Here is a 25,043-nt window from a genome sequence, read left to right as displayed (position 1 = left end):
TTTTTGTAATGAAAAATCCCAACATTTATGCAACTACTGTATTGAATTTTCTAAATAAAGTTTAAGGAAAAAAACAACAACTTGTCAATTTAGAAAGATTTTGTTAAACGTCAGCAAAGTTTAAAAAGTAGTTCCGGTCAAATGGCCTGCTTTAATTTTGAAGGAATTCTACATCCGGTATGATTCTATAAACTCTTTTGATGCACCTCTCTGATCATAGAAATGGACTTGCTAGAATGGTTATTACCCATGGTTTACGCTTAATAATCTAACTTTGTGGCTAAAATGCCACATTTGGTCATGGACATTGGCGTTAATTTGACATATAACACTAGACTAACTTTTTACAATAAACATTATGACTACTGTGGTGAATATGTGAAATATATTTGTCTGTGCAATATATCCTTGATGCAATATACACTTCAAGTGCACCTTTGTTTACATTTATTTATTTATTACATCTACCCTACCTATTTTACAAGTGCATTACCTCTGTTTACATTACATCTATTTTTATATTTGATACTTCTAGTGTAACACTTCTGTTTATATTTATTTATTACATCTACTTTACCTGTTTTATTTGCTTTATAACTGTGTGTGTTTTACCTGTTATATGTTTTATCTGCCTCGTTTAGTCTCGTCAAGTATTTGTTTTAAAGCACTGACCAGAAGTGGCAACTGTGAATCTTGTTGTATTTAATACAATGACAATAAAGCTTTCTATTCTATTTTTATTCTTATATGTTAGTTTAAAAGAGATCAATGTTTTTATTACATTAGTATTAGTTATTGTACAACATAAAAATGTTCTTTATTTAATTTAACATATGCAAAAACAAATACCGCTATTTACACACTGTATGTAAATATTATACAAATATCTGGGAAAAAAAACTTTATATTTAGGTTATCATTTTCAAATGTTTCTTCTATGGACAAACACATTAACTTGTCATTTCAGAATTAAATTTAGATAATTAATTTGATTGATATCTTAGCAAAATATATATCCATAAAATGATATGGCTTAAAAGAATACCCTCCTTTTATACTTTTAAAGATACTGATTTTAAGACATAGTTGACTATGATTGAAAACTTAAAACTCAAAAAATCGAAATTGGCCAAAACTACAAGATTATGTAGAGATTTCAAGTTTATTTTTTTGTATTTGTTTTGTATTTATTCATCTATCCTTTTCCTTACAATTTATTTGTTGCGTAATTTATTTTAGTTTTATATTATTTTTATACTGTGAAATATATTTACCGAATTTTTTGTAATGAAAAATCCGAACATTTTTGCAAAGCACTTTGAATTGCCTTTGTGTATGAAAAGTGCTATATAAATAAACTTGCCTTGCCTTTGCCTTATCTATGCACTCCAGCTCTGTGTCTCTCCTACCTTCTACGTGACCGTGCGTCTCTCGCGAGACTTACGCACCGCATAAATCTCGCCGTGATGGCTGCGCCGCCCGACACGGAGAGTTTGGAGTCTCGTATCAGTGAGTGTTTTAAACTTATTCTCCCGAGCAGCTGTTTGTCTGGAGAGCCGGACACTCACACATTATTATCCTGCGGGTTGTTGTGGATGAGGTGACGGCTCACCACAGCTACCAGCAGAGAGAGAGAGCCGGACTCATCCAGGATGCTAACCTCCTGTAGCTCCGGAGCTGCTGCTCCTCTCCAGCTGTCAACACACAGCACAACACAGCCAGGCGGAGCTGCAGCTCTGCGGCTCATAGCTCCACTAGGTAGTGGGCGACAGCATCACGGGGGCTTATTGTTTAGTCACAGAGGTTATAGTGTGATTATGGCCTCGTGAGACAGTTCTAGACGAGACAGTGACACGGTGCGACTACCGACAGACGGTGAGCTAGCTAACAACGAGACACACTGTTAGCACTAGTGATGTGTCGGTCACGGACGAGCCGGTTCATTGAGCCGGCTCCCATCCGAGAGTCGTTTTTTCTTTTCTTTTTAATTATTTCAAGGCAGAATGATAGGACGATCTTCTCCGCGCCATGGGCACTCCATGCACTGACTGTGACTGAATGTTGTGTTAAAGGGACTATTTGTAACTCTCAGAAATGCTTGTTAACAGCGACACCTGTGGTCGTTAAGTCAATGAAAGTCAGCGTCGGGTTCGAGCTTGCTCGCTCTACATAGACATGAACGAGCATCGCTCAAAACAGTGAGGCGACACACTTCAGCTAAAACCACAATATCACTCTGTATTTCAGCTGTTTGGCAGTAATGTCCTAGTGTTGGCTTTTCCTGCTTCAGCCTCCGGGACTGAAGCAGAAAGAGAAACGTTATCGCCTCCGATTGCGCCTGCAGGGAGACACCGGCACCTGGTCGGAGACTATAACGTTTCTCTCAGCGGAGCCCCGTCACTTCACAAGACACGGGAAACCTCTGTTGGTCTGGATGAGCTGCAGCATTTATTTCTGCACAAACGTCCACTGTACATTCACTAGATATTCTCAGAGCTAAACTAACTCTTCTGCAGTGTGGAGTGAGCGCGCGTTCACATCTAGAGGTGGAGCAAGACAGCAATAACGCACGCGCTGTCTGAGTGAAGGCAGGCAGGCAGAGGAGCAGTGACTCCGGACACCGGATCCCGACCCGGTACATTTATACGCTTACAAAGTTACAAACAGTCCCTTATAATGACGTCCGTGAGACCAATCAGGTGATGACAGACAAGGATCATACCATCAAGCAGGGAAGGGCGGGGGTGCGCGGCGTGCTGATGTTCTACAGGTACAGAGCAAGAGGGAGAGGAGGAGAGAAAGAGAGAGGAGTGCGGTGCGCGAATAGCAGACAAGATGAGTGATAGTTGGAAACGAAGCAGCATGTTAAATTATGGTATTCTTGAAATTATAAGGTTTAGTATAATTATATTGAATAATTTAAGTGATATATGTGCACACATACTAACCATAGGTCAAAACGACGCTAAATTTGGCTGAATTATAAAATGGCAGAAGTGGTAAAACGAAGAGCCGCTTGGGAGCCGAAAGAGCCGGCTCTTCTTGGTGAGCTGAGCCAAAAGATCTGGCTCACTAAAAAGAGCCTGAATTCCCATCAGTAGTTAGCACCTGCCCTGTGTGTGTCTGCTGGGTGCTCTCATGCTGGAGGGTTATGTGGCAGAGACATGCTATTCAATTATAAATAATGGAGTCACTCTGGAAGCATGTAGGCCTTCTTGGGCTTTCTTAGATGCTTAGCTTAATTGTTTTTTGTTGTGAAAAGCTTAAAAAAGAAAATCTAAGGAATATATTGATACCAACCATGTTATGCTAACTTGAAGTTGGCCATTTTCAAAGGGGTCCCTTGACCTCTGACCTCAAGATATGTGAATGAAAATGGGTTCTATAGGTACCCACGAGTCTCCCCTTTACAGACATGCCTACTTTATGATAATCACATTGAAATTGAGTATCACTGTAAAGCTGAGACTCTTGTGGATCCAATGAGCCCAACTGTATTCATGTGTGATGAAGTTAGTCCCCATAGGAGACATTTCATTGTAGTGAGACCATTTTTTTAAAATCACTGTATAAAATTATCTGTGGTGACCTATCTCCCCCTAAAGACCCCCTAAAAAAAAAGACAAAAATGGGTAAATTGTGGGTCTCAGAGGGTAGCTTAATTTTTTTTTGGTGTGAAAAGCTTAACATTTTGACTCGCCATCTATAATGTGAAGATACTTTGGGTATATGGATACTGATGTTCTCATTCAATTTTAATATAAAAGAGAACATGAACAAAAAGCACACAGTTGCCAGTTTTAGCCACTGCTAGATGAAATGATACAAACAGGTACAAATATAATACACAAGTTGTACAATAAACCCTACCCTCCTGAATACCATAATGTTTTTTATTTACTTATTTGCACATATATAAAACTGCACAAAATCCAGTCAATGAAAAAAACAAACCAAGAAATGTGTCAGGAGAGGTCAAGAAGCCACAGGCTTATACAAATGACCTCCCCCCCAACCCCAGGAGAAAAAAAGCAATAACAATAAAGGAAGAAAGATCTAAACGAACAATTTTAAAAAATACAACAAAAGTTAAACGACAAGAAGTACACGAAATGTGCAGAAAAACCTAACCAAACAGTGGAAACCAATCCAATTAAAACAAAGAAATACATACAAAAAACAGTACAGAAAAAAAGACAATGTATCTAAACATATCAAAAGATAATTAGACATCATGAATTAAATGTGATGATAATTTCCTTTTAAAATGTTCTAAGGATAACGAGCTCTTCTTGATAACATGTACTTTGGTGTTCCATATTTGTACACCACGATACCTGAGGGAGTACTGGCCATGATTTGTTTTGTAAAAAGGCAGGTGAAGATAACTAACCGGTCTAGTATTATGTGAATGAATTTGAAAAATAGATTTAAAGAAGTTGCTTAACGATGATGGTAAAGAAGGCAAGAACATATTTATATTGTATTCATAGGTTTTTCAAATATTTTAGTATTATTGATACAACAGTCTTGATACAAAGTAGTTTTAGATACCTATGTGTACCAATAAAGTGGCAGCTGAGTGTAGAAACAAAAACTGAAGAGCTAGAGATGTTCACTGTTAATTTAACATGAAAATCCGTTCAGTAATGTAACATTTTATAGTAATGCAACCTTTAATACTATGAAAATGTGTTCTCACAACCATTACTGTAACCAACATCTCAGCAACATACGTATTCTAATATCAGAATAATAATGATAATATAGTGCAGTAAAGCTCAAATAACATCCATCGCTTTTGTTGTCTGACAATCCATCTGCTAACATTTCAGACAGAGCCACAAACCCACTGAACAGAGACACCGACTGGAGCAGCATCCATGCCTTCTGTGACCAGCTCAACAATGATTTGGAGGGGTAAGAGGAGGCCACAGGGCCACAACATAGTCTGTGCTTTATACCTTAATTATGGTCTGGTTAATGCGGATTCAAGTTTATTAATCATGGAGACCCCATGGGCTGCATAATAATGGGAATCAAACAGACCTGACATTTTTCAGCAGTCACTCTCAATTATTTTAGAAATAGTTCTGGAGGTTAATCTGATTTAGTAACACTGAAAACATTTTTTTGAAATCCCACAATATGATTACAGTAAATCTGAAATAACAGATGTTGATATCGTTCTGCAGCACACTTTACCATAGTGCTCTGGAATATCCGTTTTGTTTGTGACTTGTGTTGCAGACCTCAGCTGGCCACCCGGCTCCTGGCCCACAAGATCCAGTCTCCACAGGAGTGGGAGGCCATGCAGGCCCTGCTGGTGAGTTCAGATCAGAATCAGGATCTGTTGGTCAGGATTAGCGGCCTCAGTACTGATGACCATGATTTGTGTCTCATCAGTTTTTCCTAATTCACTAAGACTCTACTATTTTTTTAAGCCACTAATTATATGGATTTACATTTTGGTGTGAACATTTTATCATTTTAAGATGTTTCACTGCTATAAGATTACAACTTTTGGCAGATTTCATCCAAAATTGGACTCCCAAAAATCCATATGCATCAACCCCTAAATCAGATTTATCACAGTAGTAGATGTTAAGTTTTCAAATGAGTCTGTATTTCTGACAGTAATGTAACAGAATGATACTTAAATTCACATTGTCTTTAAATATTTTGAAGTGGCATATCTTTCAGAGCACGCTGTTGCTGTATTTTTACATTGTATTTCTCGTCTAGGTTCTGGAGACGTGTATGAAAAGCTGTGGCAAAAGGTTTCACAATGAAGTTGGCAAGTTCCGTTTTCTCAATGAACTTATTAAAGTAGTTTCTCCAAAGGTAAGAGCGTCTCTCTGAGTGCATCTATGTTTATTTTTTCCTACATGTCTGTTGTAAGTAAATCACTGGACTGTCATCCTCAATCCCCCCCCACTCAGTACCTGGGCTCACGGTCACCAGAACCAGTAAAAAAGAAGGTTTTGGAGTTGATCTTCAGCTGGACTTTGGGGTTACCCGATGAAGCCAAGATCTCCGACGCCTATCAGATGCTGAAGAAACAAGGTAAGATGCCGTCAGATGAATGGAAATTATAACTTCTAACTTCTTTTCATAGCAATAATGGCTATAGCAACTAATAATTACAGTGATCAATAATGATTGGAACCACTTAAACTTTTCATGTGTTTTGTAAATCAGGTATTATTAAACAAGACCCAGAGCTGCCACCTGACAAACTACTGAACCTTCCTCCACCCAGACCCAAGAATGCCATTTTTGAGGACGAGGAGAAGTCAAAAGTAAGGAAAGAAAATAATCCGTTATTTGAAAGATGCTTTCAGACATGAGAATGAATGTGACCTGAACGAGTCTCTTACCCACTGAGCACACTGTCATGATTGTGCTCATCTCCCCTTTGGGATTTATGAAGCCTGTTCACTCGTTTTTCACCATGGGATCTCTGGCTGTGTGCTTTGTCAGATGCTGTCTCGCCTGTTGAACAGCTCCCACCCCGAGGACCTGAAAGCTGCCAACAAACTCATCAAGGAAATGGTCCAAGAGGTAAACCTGTTTCCTTCCTACTCCTTCTTAAAAATCACACTTTTCTGTTCTACATTAGCTCCACCTCCACTTTTTAGTGCTGCAGATAAAGTCTTGTGTGTGTGTGGTTTAAAGAAAAGGAGTAAAATACAAGAGTGCTGTACTCAAGATAGGTGAAAAAGAGACTTTATAATCTGAAGTTAGATTACCATTGCCTTGTTTGGGGGTATTAGTTAGACTGGACCATAGAACTCCTAGCTGATATGCACATTAAACACCAGGATCCCAGAGCCATTTAACCATTTATTGAGGGAGGATAATGGGTGGGGGATAGATGACCGATGATGATTTTTCTGTACAATAAACAAATAAAATCAATATATACTGCCATGCTTACAACAGTTACAAATAATAAAACAAGAGGTCCTTAAGTTATCTTACATTATTTATGCATCAACTTCTTAAGGATGAGCAAATATGATTTTAAAAAGTTATTTTTATGAAACGGTCACTCTATCCTGACAGTAGTGCATGAGACAGGTAATCTGAAAAAAAATCACGTGCCTCTGTGTCCGCTGATACTCCTAACGGCATCTGCAAGATTTCACAGACCGGAGGAAAACAACCAATCGGAGCTGAGCTGGAGCCTTGCCGTCTCTGAGCAACTGTCAATCACTCACAAACTCCAATCAAATGGTCAAACTAGGCAGCGCTGATCAAATATGAATCAATATTCTGTTACTGTAATAACTATTTCTCGCCTCAAATGTTTTCAGAAACATCTTGTAGTGTACTGTTTAGCTGTAAAATTAGAAAAATTGTGACCCAGCAGCCATGTTGAGATCAGTTGAGGAAATACCAAGCACCGCCCACCAGCCGGAGCAAACTTTCTAATTTTACAGCTAAACAGTACACTACAAGATGTTACTGAAAACATTTGAGGTGAGAAATAGGCATTACAGTAACAGAATATTGATTCATATTTGAACGGCGCTGCCTAGTTTGACCATTTGGTCGGAGTTCACGAGTGATTGACAGCTGCCTCCGTTGAATGAACAGCCAAAAGGAACGCTCTCTCTCTCTCTCTCGCTCTCTGAAATGACCTGTGATTGGCCAAAGTCTCCAGACACAGGCTAGATTTTTTAAAGCCTGAAAACAGAGCCTTGATGAGGTGCAGAAGTCTAGTTTTCTCTCAGAACACTTGAATTACAACATGCTTAAAGGTTATTATGGAATTTTTACCTTATGATGCCGAAAACTTTCTGCCTACTGCAGGTTAAAGGGGTCGGATACACACATTAAATTAGGATTGATAACACGTAGAGATAACTCAAAGGATATAAACCATACGTCGACTAAATCAAATTGTCAGAATCATTATGAACAGACTTACTGGGCTGGCAGCATGATCTCAAACAGAGGATTTGTTCAAACAATTTGCTGGTGTGGCAGCATGGTCTCAGACCAAAAGGATCTGAACAGGACACACCCAGCCTTTATATGACCTCCCCTTCTCTAGACTCCTCCCCTGTGCATTAACAGGTGAATCTGCAACCACCACCACCTGAGATTGCTTAAGATTTTGAAGAGTAGGAATGAGGAAATGGGTCGGTTGCCCTGGAAGGTTTTGTGTGTCACTGGCAGAGTAAATTTGTCCTGATTTCAGGGGTAATAGGAACTGCTCTTTGCTCTCCCTAGACTCTTCTTATGGCCTCTCCCTGACCTTGCTGTACTTCTCCATTCATACCTTTGACTATGTTTTAGTATTTCAGTTGTATGTTTCTGCAGCTTGCTTTGTGTATGAGAATGTTTTTTTATTAATCACACAGCCCTACTGCCATGTGTGCCGTTTTGTTTATTAGTGTCTTTGTCTGTTGCAGGATCAGAAGCGAGCAGAGAAGGTGTCAAAGCGGGTGAACGCCATTCAGGAGGTGAAGGAGAGCGTCACCCTGCTGACTCAGCTTCTGCAGGACTACGACAGCACCGCCGACAATCAGAGCAACGCTGAACTCTTACAGGTGACCTGAAACTGATGCTTTTAATCAGAGGGAGATTGAGACAGTGCAGTATACACAACTATAACGTAGTGGTGAACCAGACAGGACACTTGATTTCAAGTATTTAAAGCCTCTTTCCCACCGGACAAAAAAAACACTTACATTAACCATTAACATCTGGCTTTTGTCTCCAGTGGAAAAGGCTACAATCGACATTCAATCCCAGGACAAATACAGTAACTCTGCAGTAGTCATGAGTATTTATCAGCTCCAGCTCCAATCAGCAGTGATGGAAACATGATACCTGGCTCTACACGCAAATCTTGATGTGACGCGCGTTGAAGTGAATATATAATAAATAAAATCAACAGGGATTTGGACAATTATTATAATTTATTAAAGTATAAAACATAGACTTGATATGCTCTCCTCAAAGCCACCAGACTCCAGTCGGACAACAGTAATTTTACTTCGGTGATCGTTGACAAACAGAAACACATACTCATCTACTGACAATGGGACATTTTTAGGGGGGTTTTCCTGTTTAAAAAAGCCTGCATATACGCGCCAATTTTGGTGGAAAAAGGGTGTAATGTAGCGTGTTTTGTGTGACCAGGACCTGTACCAACGCTGTGAGAAAATGAGACCTACACTGTTCAGACTGGCGAGTGATACGGAGGACAACGACGAGGCTCTGGGTGAGCTTCACTTTTATTCATCTACCATTAAACATCATGGAAAAAAAGGAATGATCATCCTGGTTTATTTGCTGCAGATATGATTTTAGCCCCATTAGTCGTCATCAGGCAGAGCAAAAGACACAAGGTTAATCTGTTGGGTCATTCAACTGTCCTCTCTACCTTCTATCTTAGGGGCGTCCAACAGCACACTGAACTCAGCCTTCCTTGTTCTTTCAAAGTTGGGGACTGATAAGAGCACCAGAGACACGCCCACATTATAAACATAGGAGCTAATCATTGAAAGCTGGTGCCAATCAGTGTTAAATCATTACCACAAAGCGTACTGCTCTCCACATACGCACATTAAGTGTCTTCCTGCAGCAATCTTTGATTTAATTTTCTACTTTAATTCTCTGGATTTTCATCCGTTTGAGGGAATTGTTTCACATTTCTGGAGCCATTTTGCAATTCATTGTTAAAACATTGAAAAATACAGTAGATGGACATACAGATTATCAACTAGCCTTAATAATTACAGTTTGCTTATTGGAAGAAATGTTGCTTTACGTCTCCCCTGAGGTCCATAGAGCTGCTGAGGTTCACTGTCTTTCCTTACTGTCCCTTTCTATTTAACCCCAGTACTGGTTTTCACACCAAATCTCAAATACTTTTGAGCACCGTGCCTTCACTTCAGCTGGAAAGATGATTGTATATTTTGGTGCTCTGATCCACCAGTTCATAAACAGTCTTTCTAAACCCTAGTCAACTTCCTGCTCAGCAGGAGAGACATCACTTCTGACTGTTATCATTAAGGAGCATTTCCTCACGTCTTTCCACAGCTGAGATCCTGCAGGCCAACGACAGCCTGACGCAAGTCATCAACCAGTACAAACAGCAGGTGAAGGGGGAGATAGTGAACGGCAACAACACATTGAACACACAGAAGCAAACAGGTGGGTGAAGCACTGAGCATAGAAATACATGAAGACTATAGATTGGTTTTATAATTATCAGTCTACAGAAATGTTTAATGCAGGAACATTTATAGATTGAAAAGTACCTGTTTTTGGTCTGTTTTAAAATGAACTGTCTTGAATCCATTTCCTCACAGGAGGGACGGCACTGCTAGATCTGTCGGGACTGGACACATCACCACAGTCGCCTCCGTCTTTCCCAGAGTTCCCCACTCCGACAGACAGCCTCAACGCCCCCTCGCAAGAGATGGGGATCAGTCTCCTCGACGACGAGCTCATGTCACTCGGTAACAGCATGTCCGACACCACACATGCGGAGTTCTTTAGGAGTTGAAACGCAGTCCTAAATAGTGCCGCCACTCTTTGTGCGCCCCACAGGTTTAAGTGAAGGAACACACACCTCCAATCCTCCCTCACAGCCTGAGGACTCTACAGCCTGGGACTCCTTCCAGGTGAGCAGAGGAAGGACAACTTAAAATTCATGTTAATGGGCATCATCGCTCTCAATACCGATCGACGAGACATCTGCACCACTGTTTTTCCTCACACACTTCTCACTTTCTACTTCCAGTCCTCTGACAGCATAGACGCAGACATCCCAGCAGCACCCAGCCTCCTCCTGAGTCCGGACCCGCCCTCTCAGCCCCTTTCGTCCGGCTCCACCCCCGGGAACTCGGCCCTGGACGAGCTAGACATGCTGGGGAAGACACTGATGCAGCAGTCCCTGCCTCCGGAGGGCCTGCAGGTCAAATGGTAATGAACTAAAACCTGTTGGTAAAGGATTTCTGTCTCCCAGAACACAGCCACTGCACTCCATACTCATCAGAGAAACAACAGCTACTGCATATGCTCTGACCTTTTACTCCTCACATTTTCATTCTGGCTGTTTTTTTTATTTTGTTTATTACTCTTGGTTGCCTGCATGGCTCAAAACGCTTTGGCATATCTTTAAAATGAACCACTCTACAATATATTGAAAGGAGATGTCAACATTTTATTTAAACGGTATATGCAGTAAAATTTGCCAAGCTGTTTTCAATCTGAGCATCATGTGAGAAGGGCACTACAGATGAATTGTTGATTTATCTGCTTTCAGGGACAAGCAGCAGTGCAAACCGACTCTGCGTGATCTCCAGAGCAAGTCCGGGTGCAACATCACCCCGAATCCCATCCCAACCTTCGCCGCCGAACATCCCGCGCCTCTCCTCAACTCGACGTTGCTGGACATGTCCCCGACTCACACCGAGACTCCTCCTGCAGAAGTCACCCTGACTGATGTTTTTGTACCGCTAGAATCCATTAAGCCCAGTAAGTGAACTTAATGGCTGTATGCTTCTGTTCACCTGGGAGTACAGATTTATTACACACCCTCCTCCTCCTCCTCTCTCTCACCAGGTAGTCTGTTACCTGTGACTGTGTTCGACGGACACAGTCTGCGGGTTCTCTTTCACTTCGCTCGCGACTCGCCTCCGTTTCGTCACGATGTGCTGGTGGTGATCATCTCCATGTTGTCATCCGCTCCCGTCCCCGTCAGCAACATAGACTTCCAGACCACGGCTCCAAAGGTCAGCAGTAAGAGAAAGTTGAAGGCCTCCGTCTCTCCATAAGAGCCGTACATACAAGGTTCATCTCGGAAAAACATTATTAAACCACTGCAGCCGATTTCCTGTCTTTGTAAAGAAAGAATATTGTTTGTTTTCAACTGTAGTCTATGGCAGTGAAGCTGCAGCCCCCATCAGGAACAGAGCTCCCAGCCTTCAACCCTATCCTCCCCCCTGCTGCTGTCACACAGATCCTGCTGCTCGCAAACCCAAACAAGGTAAGCAAGATTTTTACATTAAAAGAAACCATTCAGCTACCTTTAGTGTTTAAACCGTATTGTATCTTTTCACTATTGAATACGTTAATAGCTGTATAGTATTGCATTCCACGGCTGTAGCTCAGTGGGTAGAGCGGGCTGCCTTTCACCACAAGGTTGGCGGTTCGATCCCCGGTTCCTACAGACTGCATGTCGAAGTGTCCTTAAGCGAGACACTAATCCCCAAGTTTAGTGTGCTCACAGCAGCCCACTGCTTCTAAAATACTTAGGATGGGTTAAATGCAGAGGTCAAATAGTAACACAAGTAGAAGAAATTAAATTGCATACAACTTTAAAAAGGGCCTATAGTGCTTTTTCCCCTCTCCTTTAGTGTGTTATATATTTTTTTGTGCGAAAGCAAACGCACCTGTTTGGCAGTATTTCAGATTTAAACCCAATGTTTAACTATAATTCAATCCACCTCTCTCACCCTGTGTGTGTGTGTGCTTCAGGAGAAAGTGCTGCTGCAGTACAGCCTAACCTTCACCATGGGAGAGCAGGAGCACAGCGAGAGCGGCAGTCTAGAACACTTTCCTCCTCCAGAGACGTGGGGGAACCTATAGCATTGAAACACAACCACAAACCTGACAGACTCTCTCTGCTTTCAGACTCCGCTTCCTTCCTAAAACCAACTCTCCAACTCCACACTCTGCACACACCCGTTTTCCTTTCTAAACACATTGTACTTTCTTTGATTGGTATCGATTCTTTTTCCTTGGATTACGCTCATGCTCAGTCAGTGTAACGTGTGTATGCTTTTGCTCTAAATGAGTCGTGTGTCCAGTCTGCTGTATGTGGCTGCTTTAAAACAAACCTGCAACACGCTTCCCCCCCAAAAGCTGTTGCAGTCTTGTCATATTGGTTTTAACAGACGGTGATACGAAGGACGAAAAACATCAAACGTGTGCATATTTGTTGGTGTGCCTGTTTTTCACGTCTGAATCACTTTATCAGTTGCGTTTACCTTCACCTCTGCATGCTCTTCCAACACCGCTCGCAAAATCCAGCACACCAAGAGAGAAAGGACGTACTGTAAGCGCATTACATAGACGCAGCTCATCTTAGTTTGCAAAACAAATAATCAACATGTTGTGGTGTGTATTTCGTAATGAGTGAATATCGCTCATAATTTCTTTCGCAATGACTGAGTCCACTTTTTTGATTTGCACAGATTTTTTTTTTTTGATTGTACTGTTTTCCTGTCTTTTCCCATCTTGCGTAAAGAACAGATTTACTGTAACATCAGAGTTGTTTATCATCTGCCATATGTGCCTATTTTGCAGTTTCTAGCATTATTTAACTGTTAGTGCGTTTGTTTTTCCTCATCTGTTACACATCAGTCATATTGGGTCTGTCTCAGCTACAGATCAGCTACATTATAACCTTAAATTCTTAATATATTCAAAGCATTTCCGTAGGGTATAAGTTACATTTACTAATCTTTTCTTTAGCTTGTGATTTAAGTTGATATTTCAGCATTTATTGGGTAAAACTGAGATGAAAACAGGTGTTTGGCTCAAGCAGGTTCAACTTGTTTCTACAGTGTGCGATGCATGTCAGCCAAGCTGAACACTTCCTCCTCCCCACAGGCTCTCAATCACATTCCGCTGCACTAATCTCCAATACGACTGCTTTGTAAATACCAATGATGGCAGTCCTGTTATGTTCATTTGACTTGTGCAAGAGCATAACACTGGTAAAATATTCCAAATGGGTAATAAAGTTTTTTTTTTCTTGGTGACCTGAAGGCCTGTTCATTTGTGTTGTAGGTGATGAAAACTCCACAATACCTAAACCTCCCGTAATCCTCCGTGTTTAGTGTCAAGGATGTAAAGACCACACAGTGATACACTGAAGAGCTTTATTAAACTGTAAAAATGGACTTACTATTTGCTAGGAAAATCTCAATCATCACTGCAGCAAAGTCTTGCCCACACTGGTGACTCACTGACTCTATGGAGTCTCAGCTGAAACTAACTTGGAAATGTGAAAAAAAAGCTCATTTATATGCAACTTTAATGTCTGCCATGGCGACAACAAAGCCCCTGCAGAGTTGCCTCTATATAAGGCCTAAATTAATCAAATCTATATAATGAAAACATCAAGATAAATTTCAAAGAAAATGCTCAGAAGAAGGAAAAAAAAAAACTTTTAGGGGAAAACCTGTTTTTAATCCTAACTGTGCTCAAGCTTTTTTATTTAAATCAATTCAAATTGATCTTGTGGCTTGCACACTTTCAAACACAAAAATAAAGATATTTAACCTAAAATAGGAACAAGCCTATATACAAGAATTAACTTCAGCACCTACCTTTGATACACCTAAAGGGGAAAATCAGATACTTCACAAATCCTATGTAGCGGCTCACAATACAAAAAACAGCATGATCGTACAAAAAGACCATCGTTACAAACTCAGTCAAATGACACAGACGAGCTTCTGTCAAACTAAATAATGAATGCGGATTAATTTGACTTCAAATAAAAAGTCAAAAAAGGCGTTTACCACTTAAACAAACTGGGAAACCAGTCCAAATGGTTTTGATGGCTTGATGTTGAAGAAATTAATTTGAAAAACACAGCGCGCTGATGTGAAATGTTGATGTTACGGTGGTCAACTGCAGAGGGTTAAACCCCGGCAAAATCAAGACGGGTTGTGTGACTGGGTGTAGTGTGTGACTGGTGCACAGATCACATTACTTCCTGCCTGACGGAGGAGGTGGCTGTGGGGGAGCAAACTGGAACGGGGAGTGCCCCATCAGGCCCATCATGGGCTGGGGAGGGTTGAACTGCTTGGCCATTAGAGGCTGTGGACCCGATGAAGATGGTGGTGCCTGCCCCACTCCGACGCCCCCCGACCCGGAGCTGCCCCTGGAGCTGCTGTACTGGCTGCTGCTGCTGTTGTTGTTGTTGTTGTTATTCTGGTACTGGTCGTTTGAGTTGGAGCCGGAGCCGTAGCTGCGCCCTCCATCCCTGCTGCTGCGATCTCTGTAAGAGGAGGAAGAGGAGGATGAGCGGTCCCCATCCCGGCTGCTTCCTCTGCGGCTATCTCGGCTGTCACGGCCGTAGCTGCTGCTGCTGGTGCTGCTGCGGCTTTCCTTGGCGCTGCCGCCCCCGCCCACAGAACGCATTCGCCTGTCACACTCGTCCTGGTACATCAGGTTGGGATTGTTGGAATTGGAGCCGCCACGAAAACGAGGGCGGCCACCACCTGGAGATAAAAAAAAAAGGATCAGAGACGGAGGACAAACAGTCATCAAACTTTTATGTTGGCCCATCAGACTAGCAACTACCTCTCAAACATAGTCAAGTGTATTTCATGTTAGGTTAAAGTTTCAAAAGGCCGAATGTTTTTGTCATCACTGGGCAAATATTCCATAAAAACCTTTCAGCATATTGTAATTCAAGTGTTCTGAGAGAAAACTAGACTTCTGCACCTCCTCATGGCTGTTTTCAGGCTTTAAAAATTGGCCAATCACAGGTCATTTCAGAGAGAGAGAGAGAGAGAGCGTTCCTATTGGCTGTGCTCCGATTGGTGGGCGGTGCTTGGTATTTCCTCAACTGATCTCAACATGACTGCCGGGTCACAAACTTTCTCATTTTATAGCTAAACAGTACACTACAGGATGTTTTCTGAAAACATTTGAGGAAAGAGGAAATAGAAATAGGCATTACAGTAACAGAATATTGATTCATATTTGATCAGCGCTGCTTAGTTTGACCGTTTGATTGGAGTTCGCGAGTGATTGACATCTGGAGCTGGACACAGAGGAACATTATTTTTTTTATAAAATAAAATTATTTGAATTAGATAATAATTAGCAGTTTTAAAGTTCTTTAAATAATACATTATGATTATAATTGTGAAATAAAGATTTAAAAAGTTTTGGTGGGTCCAAAATGAATGTTTGAGGATTAAGAATGAGAATTTTGTTTATCTCTGTGGAAGATATCGGACCGTTGGTTCCCACTTCTAACAAGGCTTGTGAGCCAATAGTAAAACAATGTTGGTATCTCTGGGTCGTCAGTCTGAGATTGACGGTAAGTGCCTGGCAATGGCTTGTTGTGGAGTAAATGTAATGAAACTGGGGAGGGAGAATGCGACATCTAGCGGCTGAATGTTATCAATAGCACCTTTAAGTTTAGGTTGATAGCCTCATACTAAATACATAAGGACAGACAAATACTACAATTCCCCAGAAAGTCTAAACTGAGTCCTCTTTGGTGGTGAGATCTCAGCAGCTACATTATTTATATAAAGAGTATATAGTAATGTAATCCAGCAAGAAGTGTCCCTCACCTCCTCCACGTCCAGTATCAACCAGCTGCAGCAGTTTGGGATTGATGGCCTGTCGGGCCTCCTCCAGCACCCGGATCAGCTCGCGGGCCTGGCGGAGGTTCCCCGGAGTGAAGAAGGTGTAGGCGGTGCCTTTGTTGGTGCTGCGGGCCGTGCGACCGATGCGATGGATGTAATCCTCCGATGAGTTGGGATAGTCATAATTGATGACAAACTTGACATCCTCCACATCTTGAGGCAGTAGTAGTTGAGAAGGGGCGGTGTGATGATGGGATCAGTCACAGGGATGGAAAAGACAAAAACACAAGTCAGGACAAAAGTAACACTGGTTGAGAAATGAATTTTCTCCATTCGTGAATTTTTAAGTTTTGTGCTTTTGGAACTGGGAACATTCAAACAGACAATACCTGCAAGACACCCATCATCCTCTGAAAGCTTACACCCACTTACCTGTTAAATCATCAACTATTTGTACAATACAGTTAGAAAATGAGTTTACTTACCATGCCAATTACACAACAGGGCTCATTAATCTAGTATAGGAATAAAATAGTGTACTAAGTTAAGTGCAGCCAAAGCTACAGATCATCTGAACTAATTGAGGAACAAAGTTGGTGGTTTGCTGAAGAATTTGGACAATATTACGTGAAATTTAAAAAAGGAAACACTAATTTTAAGAGGCAAGTGACCCTACAGGTGATCGTTGTGTAAAACACAGATTCAGCGGTCTAAAGAGATTTCTATTCTGATTAATGGTCTAAGTGTAAGAATCAAATGAGAAAGAAAAAACTGTTCAAAACAAATTAGAGGTCTGTTTCTCATTACAGTTGACAAAGGGCTCTGAAACACTGCTGATAACAGAAGGAAAAACAAGTCTTGTATAGGAAGCATAATGATGAAGGCTGGCGGAGGACAAATGGGGAAGGTACAGTACTTACCCTGTATAGAGATTAAGATGGTTTACAAAGTTACCCCTCTGTTCCCCTACCCATCACCAGTCCTGGGAGGTCTGCAGAGGTAGGAGGGGAGCGTACGGGACAAAATCAGTCCCTTCTCCCACCTCGCCGCTCCTCCACAACACTCCCAAAGCTGGAAACGGTCTGGGCTGGGATGTAGTCCTACTTTAGTCCTATCTGAGCCTCTTCATGTCATCCAGCTGTTTTTTCCAGCTGTTTCTAGCACATGGTGATAGGCGGAGAGGCCTTATCTCATCTTAGGATCTGAAGTCCTCTTAAGACTTACTCTGACACATTTCTTACATTAGTTAGTGGCAGTGACAAATAACTTCTTATTGTGGTGTAGAGCGGTAGATGTGGTAGATTTGGCGATTGGTGAGGCTTGTTCCTAATGCCTCCAAGGTCACTTCCGTTGGCAGTGATATCAACGAGCCCAGCTTTTCAAGTTTAGTAACAAGAAACAGACGCTAAGGAGAAGCCATGTGGGTGTTTTCTGTAAGAGTTGGCTTTGCCAGGAGTTTTGAGTCCTGACAGTTCGCGCTAGTCCTTATGGAGGGATTTAGCAACAGGTAGTAACACTGGTAGTCTGGTATGATGTATATAAAGAAAAAAAATCCCAAAGTTTTTAAGACAAAGGGGGGTTGAAAGCAGGACACACAGTAGATTTGGGGATAGAGGGCAAAAGGGACAAAAAGGACAGGGGTCAGCAATGGTTTAAAGAAAACAACCAGAGGATAATAGAAGACCAGGATAGGAGGTTAGGTGGTAAAAAAGGGCAGAGAAAAGAGACGAATGAGAGAAAGACGGACACATTTAAGAAATTAGCAAAAGAGGGAGAGAATACGACAGCAGGAAAAAGAGAGATGGTGTGTGTGAGAGAGAGAGAGGCAGAGAAATTGAGTGACAGACAGGACGAGGAGTGAAAGGGAGGGAAATCGCTTAAAGAGAGGTGGCTCCTCCAGGCCAGGACTCCTGCCAGCCAGGACCAGACATGACGTCCGCAGAGGGAGAGGCCGGCCGGCACAGCCAGTGGTGGGGGGTGTCAGGGGCTGGCATCAGGGGGCAGTTCAGAGGGGAGCCTTCCAGCGTAGCCATTCATGCCCGGCTTTCGCTGCTTTCCACCCTCACTTCCTGGCAGATGTGTCTTTCTCTGTCTTCTCGTGACGCACCACTGTATCTCGGCTTCACAAAACTTAAGGTATGATCTATGAGACTGTTTTACCTGCAGGACCAATTTAGGTAAAAAAAAAAAAAAAATTTGCTGTCCAAAGTTTGTTATTGGGAATGGAAATGTATCTCCTCAAGGACTGTCCAGACAAGTTTTCTTTATCCATATCCCATAAGAATAAATACTAGAAAAACTTTTAAAAAATCTCTAAGTCTGAGTCTAACTCAGCAAATGTTGTGGTGCGTCACTGTGATGATGGCATGGCTGAGGGGAGCCCACCCTCCTCCATACCCCCCTCATCGCCCTCTCACCTGACAGCCACCCCCGACCCTAGGATCAAATTTGGAAGCCCAGCAGCACCCGCGCTCGCATCCCCCCCCCCCCCCATTGTCGCCCAGGCAGCCAGTGTCCTGGAAGGGGGGAGAGTTTTGTTTGTGGGCTTTGTTCTAGGTTTTCAGCGGAGATGGCTGTGTCTGGGACTGATTAATCAGGCCGTCTCTCTCCCCGAGTCAGCTTTCGATTTGTCATGCCTAGGTCCGGCTGCAGGCTCCCGAGGGCCTGTGTGCTTCTAGTTGCCGGAGCAGAGACTTGGAAACAAAAAAACAAAGAAAAATAAATGAAAAGAAAACAAATGAACATAGAATTAGGTTAAAGGTTGATTGCCATCGTGTAAGGGGCTGCTTCACTAGCCTCACCCCTTACATCTTCCACACTTTATTCAACATCATTCCTATGTTCAGTGTTTTTTTCTGTTATCCAATAGAACAAAGTGGCTTCAATTTTCACTTCAAATATGATTTATTTCTCAGATACACATTTTGTCTGAGAAGCATCATATGTTCTTTGGAAGAAAAAGCAAATCTGTACGTGTTTGTGGTTGACTTTTGATCACAAATCTACTATAAACAAACATGCAGTCAAGAGTCTGATCATTATATAATGACCATTATTATTCTACATATCTTATGATCTGATATCTTGTATATATATGTGTGTACCGTATCAGTGTGTGGTTATACTGAGGAAAGTGTTTGCGTTGCACTTGAGCACACAGGACGTACCCAAACCACGCGAGGCCACGTCGGTAGCGATGAGGATGGGAGCTTTGCCACTACGGAACTCTGCAACAAAGAAAAGATGATCGGGAGCTTGAACATCATCTTGAAAGAAAAAAATAGAGCAGAAAAGGGAACAATACTTATATAAGTCACTGCTGTTCAAATGTCAGCGTGTTTGTTGTACCTGTTAACACCCAGTCTCTCTCTGGCTGGCTCTTGTCTCCATGAATGCACATCGCTGGCCACCTAGAAGAGAGACAAGTAAGCTGTCACATAAGTGACCATATAGACCATGGCCATGCATGAGATCTTGTGTCATAAATATTGCACAGACCAAACTGTATAGAACCCCGTTATTACTTACCCGTCACGTCTCATCCTGCGCGTGAGATCGTCACATCGTTTCTTGGTCTCCACGAAGATGATGGTCTTGTTCTCTTTCTCAGCCATGATCTCCTCCATCAGCTGGATCAACCTGGGGAAAGAAAACAAAAAATAAATGACCGTTTATATAACATTTATTATAATATATCTTCCTCACTTATCACTTAAAAAAAAAATCGAGGCATCAATCATAAACAATACAAACCAAACAAACAAATCAAACAAAGATCTGCTATGTGACCAGCCTCTTACTTGTGGTCCTTTTCGCTCTCCATACAGACATCAACTATCTGAAGGATGTTGTGGTTGGCGCTGAGTTCTAGCGCTCCAACATTGATCTGGACGTAGTCTTTCAGGAAGTCCTCTGCGAGCTGGCGAACCTCTTTAGGCCAGGTGGCGCTCCACATCAGGGTCTGCCTGTCGGGCTGGGCAAAGAGCACACCAAATAAACAAAAACAAGTAATGACACGTACGAAAATGACTGCTACATCTAAAAAAAACATACTAAAACATAATATATAAGCCAGAATTTCTCTGCTGCTAAAACACAAACACTACTCTTCTAAAAAAAAAAAAAGGTTTCTATAAAAACAAATACAAAAGTATTAGCTTTACCCTGATCTGGTCCACAATCTTGCGAATCTGTGGTTCAAAACCCATATCCAGCATGCGGTCAGCTTCATCCAGAACCAAATATGTGCAGCGTCGCAGGTTGGTCTTTCCGGCCTCAAGGAAGTCAATCAGACGACCCGGAGTGGCGATGCAGATCTCAACACCTGGAGAGACAAACTCATTAGTATATTACAGACTAATCAAATGTGGATTTCAATGGCAAACAATTATTTCAGCTGAGTAAGACAATAAAAAATGTATTAGTAATTTGACACAAAACTGCGTTAACCAAACAGTAAACACTCCTAACCTCTCTCAAGGTCTCTGATTTGAGGTCCCTTGGGAGCACCTCCATACACACAAGTGCTTTTGATGCGGGATGACTTTCCATAGTCGTACGCCACCTGCTGGACCTGCTGCGCCAGTTCTCTTGTGGGGGCCAGAACCAAGCACTGCAGAGCACACATATAATTCCATAACATCTATTTCTATATCTAATTAGTGTATTAGACATTTTAATGTTGTGCTAAGATGGCTATTAATATCATTCTTGTAAACTCCGACATCCCAAAGCAGACTACTCAGTGATTAGTGCATTTCTTTTCCCTTCACGTACAATGGGTCCATCTCCACGCTCCAAGTAGGGCTGATGATTGATGTGCACAATGGAAGGCAGGAGGTACTGAAGAAGAAGAAAAAAGCAGAGGAGAGGTCAGTTGATTATGCCGATGTATGTTATGCATTCATCTTTGCAAGTACAGTTATGTGTCTCACCGATAAGGTCTTCCCAGAGCCAGTCTGAGCGATGCCCACCATGTCTCTCCCGCTGAGGGCCAGAGGGAAACCTTGAGCCTGAATGGCTGTGGGCTCCTTGAAATTCTGCTGCATCAGTACATCCATTACATATTCTAGATGGAGAGGCAGAATAACATGATTCTGGTTATTTGTGTAACAACAGATTTAGTTTAGTAGTCGTAATTGTTGTGCTTGAGTAGATATCCATGTATGCATGTGCTTACGGGGAAACTGTGCCTGATGGAAGTCGGTGATGGGTTTTGGGCAGCCTGAACCACGAACAGTGATTTCTTTCTTACTGCTATACTCCTCAACATCATACTGAAAGACAACAACCGAGTGTGTAAAACCAACAGACTAAACACCAGTGTGTAGCAATTTTACTACACCAATCTATCTTTTCATGCCCAAAACAAACATTGGGTAGAGGCATTAGAAGATCAGACTGTGATATTTCAGAAATACCTGGCTCATTCGCTGCACTTCCGAGTGCTCACTATAAAAGTTCTTCTCAAACTTGGGAAGCTCATCCAGGTCCCATCTCTTCTTTCGTAAACGGTCCCCGGGGTTCCCAAACTTTCTACCCGGTTGTGGGCCGCCTCTGCTGGACCCGAAACGAGGGCTTCTGCAATATGACAAGCCACACATTGTGTAGCTAGCTTTACTCAGTGGTGGAAGAAGTACTCAGATATTTTTACTTCAGTAAAAGTACTAATATCACAGTGTAGAAATACTCTGCTACATGTAGAAGTCCAGCATTGAAAATATTACTTCAGTAAAAGTACAAAAGTATTATCATCAAAATACACTTAAAGTACTAAAAGTAAAAGTACTCATTGTGCAGAATAATATATATTATAATTATTGATCATCACTTCAATGTTGCAGCTGGTAGAAGTGGAGCTCATTTTAATTACTTTATAAACTGATTGGTAGTTCAATGCATAATAATACATCATAATTTATTAGTTGATTTTATTCTGTTTTAATAATCTGAATCTGTAAAGTCACTAAAGTTATCAGATAAATGTAGTGGGGAAAAAAGTACAATATTACCCACTGAGATGTAGTGGAGTAGAAGTAGAAAGTAGCAGAAAATAGAGTTACTCAAGTAAAGCACAAGTACCTCAAAAGTGTACTTAAGTACAGTACTTGAGTAAATGTAAGATAAGATAAGATAAGATAAAAACAAGATGCATCAGGTAACACAGTAAAAAAAAAAAGAGCTAAACAAAGTGTAACAAAATATGAACCATTTAAATAGAAGGAAGTATAAAAATAGGAGCAGTATATACAGTATTGACAATAAACAGACTATTAACAAAATTGCACAAGTGGAAAATGATATTGCACAGTGAGAATGAATGAATAAATGAATAAATGAATAAATGAATGAATGAAATTCCACCTGAAAATATCATGTTATTGTCAGTTTTTTGGTGTGTAAGTGGTCTACTGGGAGCATGTACTTAGTTACATTGCACCACTGATTTTACAACACTTTCCTGGGCTAGAATATTAACGCTAGAGCTGGAGCTCATTTTAATTACTTTATATACTGATTGGTAGTTCAATACATAATAACACATCATAATTTATTAGTTGATTTTATTCTGTTTTAATAATCTGAATCTGTAAAGTAACTAAAGTTATCAGATAAATGTAGTGGGGGAAAAAAGTACAATATTACCCACTGAGATGGAGTGGAGTAAAAGTAGAAAGTAGCAGGAAATAGAGTTACTCAAGTAAAGCACAAGTATCTCAAAAGTGTACTTAAGTACAGTACTTTAGTAAATGTAAGATAAGATAAGATCAGATAAAAACAAGATGCATCAGGTAGCACAGTAAAAAAAAAAGAGCTAAACAAAGTGTAACAAAATATGAACCATTTAAATAGAAGGAAGCATAAAAATAGGAGCAGTATATACAGTATTGACAATAAACAGACTATTAACAAAATTGCACAAGTGGAAAATGATATTGCACAGTGAGAATGAATGAATAAATGAATAAATGAATAAATGAATAAATGAATAAATGAATGAATGAAATTCCACCTGAAAATATCATGTTATTGTCTAGAATATTAACGCTAGAGGTGGAGCTCATTTTAATTACTTTATATACTGATTGGTAGTTCAATACATAATAACACATCATCATTTATTAGTTGATTTTATTGTTTTAATAATCTGAATCTGTAAAGTAACTAAAGTTATCAGATAAATGTAGTGGGAAAAAAGTACAATATTACCCACTGAGATGTAGTAGAAGTAGAAAGTAGCAGGAAATAGAGATAAAGTTAGTCAAGTAAAGCACAAGTACCTGTACTTAAGTACAGTACTTGAGTAAATGTACTTAGTTACATTCCACCTCTGGCTTTACAACACTTTCCTGGGCTAGAATATTAACGCTATCATTGTTTAATCTCAACAAACAGCATCAAAGCCTTTTCATAATGACAAGTAAGGCTTTGCCTCACTTAGGTAGCTGCTTACCCTCTGTCTCTGTCTCTGTCTCTGTCCCTGTCACGGCCTCGGTCTCTGTCTCTGTCTCCGTACGAGCCTCTCATCGTGAGGACTCTTCTGTGAGACGTGCAGCAGTTGTTTAATGTTGCCTTCAGGTCAGTGGACCGTTTTCTCGGAGATGTTACCTGAGTTTTCACCTGTCGTTACCGCTTCAGGCCTGAGGCTTGACAACCAAGGTAGCTAGTTAGGTAGCTCGCTATATCCTCTATTTCAGCTAAATGATAACGTTTAACGTTAACTTGAAACGCTGTATGGATGAATAAACCATCTCTTATACGCTTGTTGAAAAATTAAATATCACACCAAGCCGTGTTTTTTTAGTGTGACGAATTGAAACAAGGCGCAGCCAGCTGTACTGTTCTGTTGTTGTTGTTGTTGTTGTTAGCATGGCGCACAGGCGACCGGAAGTTACTGTGATTGGCTGGCTGCTCTGGAAATCCCGCCCCTCTAAGTATGATTGACATCCCCATGGTCTCAGTGCTTTTTCTTTTTTAAGTCTTTTTATTGGTATTCTGTACAAAATCCAATAAATCACAGAAATAATTGTTTAAACAAATTATACCCCCCCCCACACATTTGTCTGTGCAATATATCCTTGATGCAATATACACCTCAAGTGCAACTTTGTTTACATTTTATTTATTACATCTACCCTACCTATTTTACAAGTGCAATTACCTCTGTTTACATTACATCTACTTTTTATATTTTATACTTCTAGTGTAACACTTCTGTTTATATTTATTTATTTATTACATCTACTTTACCTGTTTTATTTGCTTTATAACTGTGTGTGTTTTACCTGTTATATGTTTTATCTGCCTCGTTTAATCTTGTCAAGTATTTGTTTTAAAGCACTGACCAGAAGTGGCAACTGTGAATCTTGTTGTATTTAATACAATGACAATAGTAGCTTTCTATTCTATTCTATTCATCCCTTTAACAATATTACTGCACCATTAAATAAGCAGTTAATTTCATGAAACAATTACATTTATACATTTAAATTAATTAAATCTGATAGCAATATAAATGAAACACATACAAAACAAACAAAAAAAGGAAAAAGGACAGGACCAAAAAAAAACAAAAAGATAAGTAAATTAAAAATAATAATAAATAAACAAAAAAAAATTGTTGTGAATTATATGTAATATGGGGTCAGCAGTTTAAAACTTCAATGTCAGTTGTAT

The 25,043-nt window shown here is 40.7% G+C and overlaps 2 protein-coding genes across 4 annotated transcripts; one reads left to right on the top strand and one right to left on the bottom strand.

The window, feature by feature from the left end:
* The first annotated feature begins 1,395 nt into the window (after nucleotides 1–1,395).
* On the top strand, nucleotides 1,396–13,793 carry LOC119501899 (ADP-ribosylation factor-binding protein GGA1-like). 2 transcript variants are annotated; one of them, XM_037792665.1, is made up of 17 exons: nucleotides 1,396–1,509; nucleotides 4,836–4,920; nucleotides 5,251–5,326; nucleotides 5,746–5,844; nucleotides 5,943–6,066; nucleotides 6,202–6,302; nucleotides 6,484–6,564; nucleotides 8,424–8,561; nucleotides 9,157–9,238; nucleotides 10,060–10,173; nucleotides 10,332–10,481; nucleotides 10,573–10,646; nucleotides 10,766–10,947; nucleotides 11,291–11,502; nucleotides 11,590–11,759; nucleotides 11,903–12,013; nucleotides 12,505–13,793. In XM_037792665.1, exons 1-17 carry the CDS (start codon nucleotides 1,467–1,469, stop codon nucleotides 12,613–12,615), a joined length of 1,953 nt encoding a protein of 650 aa, XP_037648593.1. In that variant the 5' UTR covers nucleotides 1,396–1,466; the 3' UTR covers nucleotides 12,616–13,793. The 2 variants fall into 2 exon arrangements, with proteins under 2 accessions (XP_037648593.1, XP_037648592.1); XM_037792664.1 differs by lacking the exon at nucleotides 1,396–1,509 and adding an exon at nucleotides 1,624–1,758.
* Nucleotides 13,794–13,899: 106 nt separating this feature from the next.
* LOC119501900 (probable ATP-dependent RNA helicase DDX17) lies at nucleotides 13,900–24,256 on the bottom strand. 2 transcript variants are annotated; one of them, XM_037792666.1, is made up of 13 exons: nucleotides 23,821–24,256; nucleotides 21,788–21,947; nucleotides 21,547–21,643; nucleotides 21,302–21,435; nucleotides 21,144–21,209; nucleotides 20,838–20,979; nucleotides 20,531–20,691; nucleotides 20,168–20,340; nucleotides 19,896–20,006; nucleotides 19,716–19,777; nucleotides 19,535–19,594; nucleotides 16,353–16,580; nucleotides 13,900–15,263 (listed from the first exon to the last, which is right to left on the bottom strand). In XM_037792666.1, the coding sequence occupies exons 1-13, from the start codon at nucleotides 23,892–23,894 to the stop codon at nucleotides 14,749–14,751; spliced, it is 1,983 nt and encodes a 660-aa protein (XP_037648594.1). In that variant the 5' UTR covers nucleotides 23,895–24,256; the 3' UTR covers nucleotides 13,900–14,748. The 2 variants fall into 2 exon arrangements, with proteins under 2 accessions (XP_037648594.1, XP_037648595.1); XM_037792667.1 differs by having other exon boundaries at nucleotides 21,788–21,948; nucleotides 23,828–24,256.
* Nucleotides 24,257–25,043: the final 787 nt, after the last annotated feature.

Source organism: Sebastes umbrosus, chromosome 14, assembly GCF_015220745.1.
Source record: "Sebastes umbrosus isolate fSebUmb1 chromosome 14, fSebUmb1.pri, whole genome shotgun sequence".
NCBI classification, from domain to species: domain Eukaryota; kingdom Metazoa; phylum Chordata; class Actinopteri; order Perciformes; family Sebastidae; genus Sebastes; species Sebastes umbrosus.
This window is presented reverse-complemented; position numbering and strand designations above follow the sequence as displayed.